Below are 13001 nucleotides of genomic sequence, written 5' to 3'. Positions count from 1 at the left end.
TTTGTCGATTCCAAGGTTATCATTGTATATCATGTAGAATGTTTTTAGCCTTTCACGGTACTGTCTTGTTTGTAGGGATTCTAGATTTGCGGAAATTAATAGAGCAGTTGACGATGTTTTGTTGCTGTACGAATTAAAAATGAATCTAGCTGCTTTCCGCTGAATATTTTTTAGTTTCCTTACATTTGTATTTGTGTGCGGATCCCATACTGCCGCAGCGTATTCGAGTGTTTGCCTTATATACGTTTCATAGGCCAAAAGTTTTACATCGCTTGAAGCTTTTGGAAGTGTTTTCCGTAAGTAGCCTGGTTGTCTCATGGCTTTCTTGTGTATGTAGGTGACGGAATCATTCCATCGAAGATCAGATGTAATAATTACCCCTAGGTATTTGTAACTTGAAACTACAGACAGATGTGTTGCCGCTGATACTATAAGGAAAAGTGAGTGGATTCATCTTACGCGTAAGTGTCATAGCTACAGTTTTGCTGGGGTTTATTTGCATCTTTTTTGCCGCAAAGTACACCAATTTGTAATCTGGGTTTAAGATTTGTTAAGAGAAACCTGGTCATCGGAACTGTGGATTTCGTTATATAGGATGCAATCGTCTGCAAATAAGTGGATTTCTACTTGTATGTCTTGAGCAATCTCGTTTATGAAGATGAAAAAGAATGACGGCCCAGGAAAAGAACCTTTGGGGACACCTGAATGAATGTAGGCAGAATCTGAACTGACATCGTCAATAGACACTGATTGCTGCTTTGATGATGATTGATGATGAGTTCTTACTTCCTTGACTTTTTAAATACTGACAGGAACTCCCATTTTTAATTGCAGCTCTGTCCAAGAAGGTGCAGCCTGAGTCATCGCGAATGGCAGAGTGCGTGGCGGACACTCAGAGCCTTCTAAGCTGCATCCTCTCAGCAGGCAGTGGCCTGCCAGAGGATGCTGAGGGCCTTCTTGGGCAAGGGGCTCTTATGCAAGCCACACTGCTGGAGGAATGTGAAGCTGCCTTCATGGCCTGCTACCATACCTTCTACCCAAGCACCACACTGAAGTGGCGTGGCCTCTGTGAGCTTCTTGTTGAACCTGTGAGTGGACCTGACATTTTCATCCTTTTGCTATTTTCAGCCATGGTCAGAGTTATCCAAAGCTGTCTTTCGCATCACTAATCATACTGCGCTATAGTGCCACTACTGCCACCATGTCGTGTGACAGATTTGGTAGACAATGTGATATCAGGACAGGTATTTATTGTGGTCTGAACAACTGCTAGTCCTAAATGTAGCTATGAACTTGGCCAGTTGTTCCAGAACACGTGTACTCATGCCTAGCTACCTGGCTAGTGATAATGTCCAGCGTGGTGATTGCAACAATATTAGTCCATTGCTTGTATGTCAAAGAACCCCAGGTGGTCAAAATTAATCTGGAGTCCCCCACTACGGCGGGCCTCATAATCAGATTGTGGTTTTGGCACGTAACACCCCAGATTTTTTTTTTCCACATATGACGTATACCATTTCACTGTGTGCCACTATTGTAATGTGTACCACTGTTATCAGTCTGTAGTTTGAGATGTACTTCCCTCTTTTATCTGAACCTTTGGCCTTGTGTCAGAGTAAATGGTCTGGATAAGAGGTATACAGTAAAACCTCGCTTATATGTACCCGTTTAATAAGTAATTTGGGTTTAAGTATAGCTGCGATGAATCCCCAGTCCTATTGCCATTGAACCTAATGTATTGGCCGACTGCTTAAGCCTTAGTTGCTTAATGCATGCCAAACGGTTAGTGCATAGTACTTACTTCATTTTTTGGCACATACAAGCGTGATATTGTGAAATGTCATGTATGCATACCATAGATAGTGAAATTGCAGTACACAGACCTTTCCTGGACTACAGTCGCCTACGATAGTGACGTCAAAACATGGTATCCACGACGTGTTTCCTGCTTCCTTAGCACCTAGTGCTTCCACGTTTTCATCATTGATGACGACGAGGATGATGACTCTTAGGTATCCGACGCAGCTAGTGTGTTGACTATCATGAGAGTGGTTGCAGAGAAGTGGTGTGCGATGGAAAAACTGACTTGCAGCCTTGCTGAGTTTGAAGATACCATTGTTACTGCAAGGCTGCCATAGCAGCACGTGAAAATCGCAGATTTTTTTGCTGCCTGCTCGCAAATAAAACGTGTCTGCATGTGTGTTTTTGTGAGAGAATTAACATGTTTTCTTTTTTCTTTTTAGTCCGTAAGCTTATAGCAGCTCATCTGTCATTGTTGGTTAATTGGTACATCGTTTAGTGCATACCTGATCCATATTCCTCGCCAACTACATATTAATGAGGTTTTACTGTACTTGGCAGGTGTGTTTCTCAAGGCCCAAATGCACAAGCCTGTATGGATCAATTATGCCCTCATTACAGGCCAGCCTGGACTTGATGCTGCAGTATGATGCATACTGGCAATCATGTTCTTGCACTTAACTTTTGTTAAAGCTACATGTAATTAGAATGACTGTAACATTATGCGTAAAATGGTATTTATTAACACTGGTTAGGTGATGTAGTTTAACTGGTTGACAAGTGCACTTTTTCTGTAAATATTACTACCACATTATATCCAGATTTATAACTTATTTTATAAAAATGTTCACAATCTGAAATCACTAAGTCTGCATGATTAAAATGACCTGTTTTCTACCTTTCATCGTCTAGAACCTGCATCTTCCTTGGCAGGGCAAAGCAGTATCTACGAAAAGCTTACACTTTTTAAAGTATATCTCTGTTACTACAGGACTCTCTATGCATAGTATGTCCATCTGCATTCTCTTAACTTTTTAATGGAAAACCAAGCATTTAGTTAGCAAGGAAAAGACAGTTAATTTTTAAAGAATTGAAATTATTTTACTTTGTGGAAGCCTTAATTTCTGCAATTCACATACCTTTCATATAAACAGATTTAACACAATCAAGGAAGTGGCAAAGAAAAATTAGGCCATTGTGTTACCTCCAACACACCTGTTACCTCCAACACACATGGAGCTTGGTAATGGGCTTGTCTCCCTTGTTTGGCTCCTTTAGATGACAGCCTCTATTCCCCTCTCCATTGGGCATAGTAATTATTTCACTGCCTAATTGACAATTTCACTTGTGCAACCTCATTGCTGTTGCCTGCTCATCTCTTTGCAGGCCCGGCGCAGCAGTCAAGACTTTGGCGACCGACTTCTGGCGGCTGTTCTGTCTTCACTCTGTTCCCCTGCTGCTCAGCTGACCTGCCTGCTACCACCTAGCTTGGACAGAGAGACTCGGCCCTGCATTGAGGGGCCTTGTTCCCCAGAGAGCCCAAGCACTGGAACCCAGCTTCCTGATGCTGCTGACTCATCCACTGTGTACCCTTTGCTTGTTGAAGTGGTTGCACGAAAGACATTGGTGGGTGCAGTTGACTGCAAGCTTTCTCAAATGTCTTGTCATTCATATCACTTTCGGTTCGTCTTTTAGGCATGTGCAATTATTCGGAATGTTTGAATAATGAATCAAATATTGTCGTTTTTCATTCAGTCCTCAAATCGAGTAGTCACCACTTGAAAATGTGAATAATTTTCTTGTACTTTCCATTGCTTACTGTATGCAATCAAGCATGAACTTGAAGCAAAAATACGATAACCTTCATCTCAACCACTGTGGACATAACATACTAGAGTGTGATACATCGCTCGTGCAGCCAGACTTTTCAGGCTAAACGCGATCACTCGCAATAAAGTGTTGTTTAGACGTGACACTCAGCAGTTGCTATTTTTTGTTGTTATTTATAAAAGCAGGACCTATGGTTTTGGAATCAGAATACCCTTTATTGCAACAAACTTTATACAATAGCGGCACCATCTGCCTAGACCATTCAAACAAGTGAAAAGTGCTTTCTTTTTCACTCTGCCATTAGTGCAGACAACGTGCACATCTGGTTTGGTTGCAAATATATACACAGTTATTAAACAGGTCAACAACATTACCTTTAAAAACATTATCTAATTTTTTTTTATTTAAAATACTCACAGGCTCCAAATTGGAGTATTGTGTGAGGGGGGCATGTACAGAAAATGAAGGACACAAAAAAGCAGCTCATGCATCATTATACAATGGGTAACATTTTCACAGGACGCAGAGAGGTAATGACAAGTATAAAGCTACAAATATAAGGCCAGAAAAGTATTGCACAGCATATGCAATCTCTGAAGGAACATTGAAATGGCGGCTAAAGGGGTGATTAACAAAGTACAAGACAGGTAATAACACAGCTAAGAAAACCAGTTCTTTGAAGACTGCAGAGTAAGGAATGGCAACAATGCAATCAGGAAGATCATTCGAGTAGCTTATGGCATGCGGAAGTGCTGATGAATAAAGCCGTGTTTCTGCCAAATATGCGCCTAAAGCTGTGGCTATTACAAAGATGACGGGATGTTTGATGTGGTTCGGTAAGGGGAAGGGTAGTAGGATGCTGACTATGAATTATTTTGTGGAAAAGACAGAGCAAAGCGACCTTCCTTCGCAGCTCTAGTGTCGGGAGTGATAGCGAGAACTTCAGGTTAGTAACACTAGTCTGTCGGTCATATTTCCTGGTTATAAAACGTACCGTGCGGTTATGAATTCGTTTTAGTGATTGTATTAGATAAGCCTGATGTGGTGACCATATGGGCGAGGCGAATTCAAGTTGAGGACGAACAAAAGTCTGATAGGCTAGTTTTCGAGTGGTTAATGGGGCATCTCGCAGATTACGCTTCAGATAGCCGAGAGTGCGCGATGCTTTGATGGTCATGTTATTAATGTGAGTCTTCCAGCAAAGATTGGCAGTGAGATATACGCCAAGGTACTTGTATGAAGTCGCATGCGCACAAGGGTTAGAATTTAGTGAGCATGCGAAGGCTGAAGGCGTCTTTTTGCGGGTAAAAGTCACAGTTCTGTATTTGTCAGGATTCAGCATCATTTGCCACAATGTGCACCAATTAGTTATTTGATCTAAGTCGTTCTGAAGTTTAAGGTGTTCAGAAAAATTAGCTCAGAGGGTGAGCTAATTTTTCGATATATTTGCAGTTGCCTGCAAAAAGTCTAATGGTTAAAGTAATGTTAGAAGGCAGGTCATTGATGTAGATTAAAAACAGTAATGGACCCAAGGTGCTGCCCTGGGGAACACAGGAGGAGACGTCAGTTAAATCGGATGAATATCCGTCAACGATGGTGAACTGCTTACGTAATGGCAGGAACTTACACAACCATGAGATCGTTGAAGAATGTAAGTGCAACGACAAATAATTATGTAATAATGGATGCCAGTGTATGCTCTGAAGAGCCCCGAGTTTGCGAACGATCTCTTTAGTTGTTCCTAATTCCCCCTTTCTGCTTTTAATAAAGCATGCTTTAGGATGTGCAGTGTAATGACAAAAACCTTCCATCATTGTGAATACAATTAAGTTGAATGCTTTGCATTATTCACAAACTATTAAAAAAAATATTCAGTACTTGATTTGATTCACATCTGGCACTACAGTTGAACCTCGCAATAACGATCTCAGTGGGGAGCGTGAAAAAAATTTGCTTTCACAATAATTTTGTTGCGAAATGAGGCAGCACATATAGGTAATGCGTCACAGAATGAAACTTTACAGTCAAAATTCCATTAGCTTACTTTGGCAAGCTTTGCTCGAGCACATAGAACTGCACTGCTAACAGTACAAAGTGCGCTGCTTGCATCAATCAGCACTGATAGCACTGCAGTGGAGCAGTATTCTCTGTCGATTGCTTTCGCGCATACAATCGCTTTTGTGAGACTGCATAACTCAGCACTGGACACAGAGCAACAGTGCTCCACGGATGCTCCAGAATTTCTCCAGCTCATGCTGTCACCTGAAGATGCCGACGCATACGGTGTCGAGTGGGAAAGGGATCGTATCTCGTATCAAGATTACGACCCTTCGCTCAAATGTATGTCCGGCGCTGAATCCGCATGGGATGCCTGTTGGGTGGAACCAAAACCAGCGTTCTTGAAGCAAGGGATGCGTATTCCTGGACGATTGCTCAATCACGGCCGAATGCGTGGCACTCCATGTTGCAACCGCCAAGTCAAGCACCATAAGCGGTTCCACATCGATGGGACATGGATTTCTTTGCTTTTGCGGCATTTTTCTTACCAACGTGCACATTATGCACTGCACTAGATGTGCAAAAACCATTGTCACATGCTGGTAGCAACATGCATGCCACTTAAAATGGGCAATCAACAAACAAGATGGCAGCCATGATGTGTTTCCAGCGCACGTGATCACTTCTGGTGCTTGGCTGTTCTTGTGAACAAAAATGGTGGCGTCCACGCAAGTGTAATGTGATGGTATTTTACGCAATTTTAGTGCAAAGCAAATGCATTTGAGCACATTTAGGAGCCTGCTAGCCTTACGCAAATGTGTAATATGCGGGGTTACGTTCCAGGGAATTTCATTGATGCAGGATTGTAGTACAGTGACATTTCTTTGTTGAGAGGTACAAAATGCATTGAATCTTATGGGCATTCACTGGGGATTTGAAGATATTTTGTTGTCGTGAGAATTTTGTTGTCACAGCATTTCGTTATCGCGAGTTTCGACTGGATTTGGTTTATATTTGATTTAGATCTGGCATTATTTGATTTGTGTTTGATTCATTGTCAAAAACATCTATTCGTGCACCCCTATTCATCTTAGTAGTTTTGTTTAGTGCCAAGCAAGAGTTATCTCTAACAATGGCTCATGTGCTGTAGCATTCTTGCTGCTGAGCACAATGTTAATTTGATTCCTCTGAAGTGCAAGAGGGATCATATAGCATGCTTTCTGTGTGCGTTATAAAACCTTGTGTCGAAAAAAATTAATCCGGAGCCCATCACAATGGCATTCTTCATAGCAAGGTTGTGGCTCTTGGACGTAAAACCTGACAAATTTTAACCCTTTCATGGTCGATTTTCTTCCTCATATGTGACCGCCCAGGGTCGATTTTTTTATTGCAGATTTAAATTCTTTAGAGACCTATCTAAAAAAAAATTACCATAGTTTTTCTAGGTTGACCGTAAAGTGAGAAAAATATATTTTGCATTGGTATATATGTAGTGTTTATTCATGAATAACAACAATAAAATAGGAAATGAGCTTATAAGAATTAAAAAATTGGTGCATTGTTATAGATATAGTTCGAAGGCTTAGAAAAATGCACGCACGAGAATATTTCGTAAGTCTTAAATGTTCCTTCTCTTACACTAATATTTACGTCCACAGCCTAATCGAACTGCATAGGTGAGCGCACTCAAGAAAACTGTGTGGTTGTGCGTCCGTCAGAAAAGCAAAACATCTGACAAACTTCTGCTAATCCTTCATCTTATCACCAACCAGAGGCAATTGGTTTTCATGAGTCTCAAAAAAAAAAAGGAAAGAAGGAGAAAGAAACGCATGCACGGCAGCATCCTTCGTATGCACACCCCTGTGAGCAACAAATGAGCGACTAACATGCGGTCACCCTTTGAGCGATTAGTAATAAGATGGCCATCACTTTTGTGAGCATAAGAAGCCCAAACCGCCCGCTGAACAAAGCCCAAACTAACTGCCGCGCACCCGCACGTGCACCAATGTGCGAGCGGTAATATATAGACGCGCCGGAGCAAACAAACCATGCAAGAAAACAGAGAGAAAGAGGTGCAAGGAAAAAAATTTCCTGTATCCCTGCATAGTGGCAGCACATGCCAGGCAAGAAAAAGTTAGGAAATTGGTGCACTTTTTAAACGTACAGACGGCGCCATAAATATACAACATTGACCCTTTTGGGCTTGTTCGTGGTGCCGTATATTTACGTCATTCACCCTGAAAGGGTTAAGAAAAGAAAATGTTCCTTTAACCGTACTGCTTCAGGGAAGAGACTACGCTGTGTGGAGTACTTCATGCTGCTTGCCAAAGTTTTGTTGTTTATTATTGTTTGTAACAGAACAGCAACGGCATATTACCATATTTACTTGCATAATGAACGCACTTCTTTCCCCGAAAAATATGCATAAAGTTAGGGGCTGCGTTCATTGTGCGGGTAAAAATTTTGAGCAATTTTTTTTTTCTGCGGCCGCCTCTAAAAAAGTAACTTTCGCCCGAAATGGGAAGCATTGATTGCGACAGCAAATGTGTAGACAGCTACATGAAGCAAGGATAATAGCTTCATCAGCTGTCTAAACTTGAAAACATACGCTTCAATGCGAACTGAGTGGAAAAAATGTGGCATGCACAAAGGTATGAGCCGCCATCGACTCAGCTCCCAATGCAGATCGCTTGGAAGATAGGGCACAATGCGGTCGCACAATGTGCAGTTGCTGCCAGAGTAAAACACTGCAACCCCTCCCTGCCCTTTTTCCGGCGCCGTGCACGCTATGGAAGACGGCGTGTTTCCTTCCCTTTTTCCTCCCTTTTACACGAGAGATTGAAGCACGATCGTTGGCGCCCCTCGGGCGTGGTTGTGCAATGCGCAGTTGCTGCAAGAGTACAAAGCCGCCATTCCTCCCTGCTCTCCCGGGGCCTTTTGCATGATGAAAGATGGCGCGCGAGATTAAACCACGATCGTTGCCTTCCCTCGTGCGCTTTCACTTGCACGTACACCACACGGCGCGCGGCAATGTTGACGATGGCAAAAATGCGCCTGGAAGCTTCCATATAGTTGCTATCGCAATAAAAGTAGGAGACATGGTACGATTCGGCATCTGACACAGCGTCGGATACAATCGCACCCGCCGAATGCCACATCAGACGCCAAATCATACCGTGTGTCTCCTACTTCACAGCAGCAAGTTCTGGTTGCGATCATTATGCAAAAAAAATAAACACGCTTCTTGATTGAAAAATTTGGGGCTGCTTTCACTGTGCGAGTAAATACGGTATAACACATGACATTACAGAGTATAGGTATTTGTATTTAAAAGGAATGCCCATTTAATGTTTTCAAGCGAGATGCTGTTTTTAACATGTCCAAAAGGCCTTAACAAACTACAGAGCAAGGATCAGCAATAAAATTGATGTCTACCGTGTGGGGTTCTCCTCCGTAGATGTGGGGTTCTCCTCCGTGCTCTTGGGACAAAGGAACGACAACACAGTAGTGCTAACAATCACAAGGGCATTTGTTGCACCTTTCATAGATCAATGCCTGCTAGCCGAGTTGCTATCCACAAAACATGCCGATGGGCGCGCGACAAGTCCGACTCACCGCGACCGGATAGCGAGCGAGTATATTCGCTCCATGCTGGATCCCAACGCCTGGTCATTCGCGTGTACGGTCACGCGAATGGTGGCGCGTTCGAAGGCGGCTACGCGAGACGGTTTCACAGAAGCATGGGTCGGCGCACGTGCGGCACAGCACGTCCGCACTGCTTGACGATCTCGAACCCAAGAGGAAGCGCCTTCCCCTCCCACACCCAAGTAACCCCGCCGGTAGCAGCGCAACACTCGCGCCATCTCTCACGCTGCGCTTCAGCCACATCGACCGCCACGGGCGTCACACAGGCCACGCGGCGAAGCAGGATTGCAGGAGATGGGGGAAAACAAGATATCTGGGGACGCGCGAGAGTTGCGCATCCCCACAACCGCAATCTTTCAGTAATTTCTGATGGCAACTTGAATAACTACCATGAAGGCTTACCCGAAATTTCATACGAAGTCCAAAGAGAAACGAACACTTGGGTATCCTCTGTCTGTTTAAGGGAAGAATTACCAATTTTTTTCCTATTTTCTTCTCAAGCAACAGTCGTGATCAGTTCATTTCTCAAGAGTGCATATGTAGCAGAACAAATAATCTTTAGTCTTCAAAATGAAAACTGAGGAACTTCAGTGCTTGCATGGCTTGCGACACAAATAGACGCACACTAATGCTTCCTTCTCTCCAGAGCCTAAAAACTTCCACATAATGCCTTCATGAAAAGCTAAATGAAAGTTTAGCTTATTACAAAATGCCTGTGTGCCATAAACCTTTGCAACTGAGTAATAGTGATTACATGAATAAAGGGCTTGGTGGTGTTAAGAGTGGCTCAGTGGAGATTCTCGTGCAAAAAAAAAATTGTTATATACTTCTTCATGGGTCTAAAAAAAATTGTTGCAAGTTAGCGCTTGTCTGTCTCCTGTCTTCTTTCACCGTCCTTTGTCTGGTTGTGTGCTTTAAAGTTTTGTTGTCATGTCTTACCAACACGCCCAAACAGCCACATTATTGAACTATATTTCTCGTGGTGTAGTGGTGCACAAAACTGAAAAGCAGAACATTTCTGTTTTTGTCAGAGCAAGTACACTACTTCCAGATGCTGTTTGGTGTTCTTTTTAGGCTCTTTGCTGATTTTACTATTGTGAAAATCTTTTACAGAAGGAAGGATATCATACTGATAATTGCAGCTTCAGAGATGTCCTGGAGCATCTGCTGAGTATCGTGATTGCCCCTGTACAGAGTGTACTAAAGCACGTAAGTGCAAAGGCTGGTTTCTCTCATTGTAAGCAAAACATACTAAAATACAGTCGACTCTCGATACAGCAGACCCTGATAATCTGCCAAACAAAATTTGCAATTACACCAGAAAGGCAAAGCACCGATTGTGATAGTGAATTAGTGGATGTACGAAGTAAGGATAGTAGTTTTGTCGGCCGTATAAACTTATAAACATTTGTGCACTAACCAAATTAATAATCATAGAATGTGTAAGCGTGACTCTATGAGGACGTAGAAAGAAACAGACACACGGACACAGCGCTGTCTTTGTGTGTGTGCTTCTTTCTACGTCCTTGTTCAGTTGCACTTGCACATTCTGTCATGGATTCAAACCAACTAGCCCGTCAACGTTTCTTAACTAAATTATCCAGCACGGTGTCACGTGCGCACAGGTAAACATGAACACATCTTGTTCGATGACAGCGGAAACTGTCTGTGAAAACACTGGAGTTAGAAATTGCGGCAGCAGCAAGCAAATTGACCTTCATGCATGTCTTGCTTCAGCACGAATGAAATGCCGAAGGCACAACACATATGAAGCTACCGGTGCTATGTGAACTCTGCAAACATCGCAGATTGCTTTGAAGATGAGGCCCATGTGGGCGCTCACTTTAGCCACGTTGTAGACCGCTTTCAAGACACACGAGCGCCGGCAACGTGTCTCTACGGTGTCCGCCAAAGGCGTCTACTTTGGTGTCCGCGATTCGCATGGCCAACGGCCTAGTAGACACCGCGGTTGTCTCCATTCTGTAAGGAGTGGTGGGCGAGGAGGACATCAAGGCACCATAGCAGCCGCCGAAAAACGCCCCTCCCTCGCCTCACCCCCTTTTCACGCGTCACAGGAGAGGGCACACATCCGGGCCGCATTTCTCGCTCGCACACGCCAGATTGAGCCACGTTCGCCGGCTCACCATTGTACGTAAATGACATTTCACCCTCACACGCTTTCACTCATGCAGAACCTCACAGCAATGCCAACGTTGACGCTGATGACAGAAATGCGCCTGGAGTGTCTATGTAGTTGCTATCGCAATAAAATATCTGTTTTATCCGAACTCCGTAATATCGAATTAACCTTCGTGCTGTCTCTCGCTTCAACATGATCTAAACGTCAAAAGCACAGTGCATAACATCAAAAGCACAGTGCATATGAAGCTACCGGCACTGGCCACACTTCGTCCGCATCGCCGATCGCTTTGAGACGAGGCCTGTGCGGGCGCGCACTTTGTCCACGGTGCAGATAGCGTTCGCTTCTGTATGGCAGCCACCTTGTAAGCAGCAGCCGCTGGAGTAGAACCCTTTTCTCTCTTGCCTTCTCCCCCCCCCCCTCCATTGCCTCGCGCGCGAGAAAAGACTGCGTGTTTCCGCCCCGCCTTCCTCCCTCCCTCGTGTGCGCGATATTGAGCCGTGATTGTTGGCTGACCCTCACAAGTCAGTTGTCAGCTCATGTCGACCCAGCAAAAGTATGTTTTGTACACCTGATTTTGAAAAAAATTTCTGCTAATTTTCAGTCCAGTCTGCTGTAGCCGATAGTCCGTTGTAGCACGGTCCATTAAAAGGTACCATCGTTGCATAAATAAAATAGGTAGAACAAACTAAGGCTGAAATATGGCCCATTATATCTCAAAGTCTGTTGTACATTGGTCTGTTGTAACAAGCGTAGACTGTACTGACTTCACATAGATGTCTTATCCATGAAATTTGCACTCCTTTGTTGGTTTTTTTTTGACATACTGCTTCTTTGTAATTACTTTCTTACACAGGAGGCAGAAAAACCATCGGTGAAGCTTGTGTCCAGTACCTGTGCTTTTCTTTCTGCTGTGGTTGCTGAACTTTCATCTCAGACTATAGGCTGTGCGGTGAGTTGCACACATTAATTCAATTTGTTTTGCTCGCCAGGTGTGTGTGTTGTTAGCACAAGCTATGATAAAAGTATGAATGCGTGTGAAACATGGCTGAATACTTCAGATTGCAGGAAAGCTTCTTAGTATAGTTCAGGCGTTTCCCTTATTTCTTCTGTTGTTTTACAAGGGTACAGGGGAAGCTCTTTTTTTTTTGGTCACATGGGTTTCAGGAGATGTATTCACATGTATTCAGGAGATGGGTACTTATAATTTCTGTTTGCAGTGACTAAGTTACAATAACCAAGGGGTCAGTCATTGTAGCATTGCAATTTTTTTAATTTAACAAATAAATTTTATCCATGCTGTGCTGCAACTGCAAATTGCTGACTTATTTTTCAGGTGGATGTACAGCGCACCAGCAGGCAAGCACTGCACTGCACTCCATCACGATTCTCACGAGTCTGCCAGAACCGAACATGGAACACTGGAAATGGTTCTCCGGATGCCATCTGCTTCAGTGTCGATAGACCTGGAGTGCTTATTGCTGGTGCTTGCATCTATGGTGGAATTGGCAATGAATGGCAGTACGAATTCGAACTCCTTGATGATGTGAGTGTCGCTGAGGAATCATTTAAGGCATCTGTTCTTTAT

The 13001-nt window shown here is 43.4% G+C and overlaps 1 protein-coding gene across 1 annotated transcript in view; it reads left to right on the top strand.

Moving 5' to 3' along the window:
- hiw (MYC binding protein highwire) overlaps positions 1-13001 on the top strand; it is a 287002-nt gene that overhangs the window by 123164 nt on the left and 150837 nt on the right. The window contains exons 31-35 of the mRNA XM_065451052.2: positions 835-1088; positions 3187-3426; positions 10387-10482; positions 12270-12365; positions 12750-12959. Of these exons, the coding sequence (XP_065307124.2) occupies positions 835-1088; positions 3187-3426; positions 10387-10482; positions 12270-12365; positions 12750-12959 (896 nt within the window). The remainder of the gene's footprint in view (positions 1-834; positions 1089-3186; positions 3427-10386; positions 10483-12269; positions 12366-12749; positions 12960-13001) is intronic.

The sequence above is a fragment of the Dermacentor albipictus genome, chromosome 3, assembly GCF_038994185.2.
Source record: "Dermacentor albipictus isolate Rhodes 1998 colony chromosome 3, USDA_Dalb.pri_finalv2, whole genome shotgun sequence".
Lineage (NCBI taxonomy): Eukaryota > Metazoa > Arthropoda > Arachnida > Ixodida > Ixodidae > Dermacentor > Dermacentor albipictus.
Note: the sequence above shows the minus strand (reverse complement) of the source record. Positions and strands in the feature narration are given on the sequence as shown.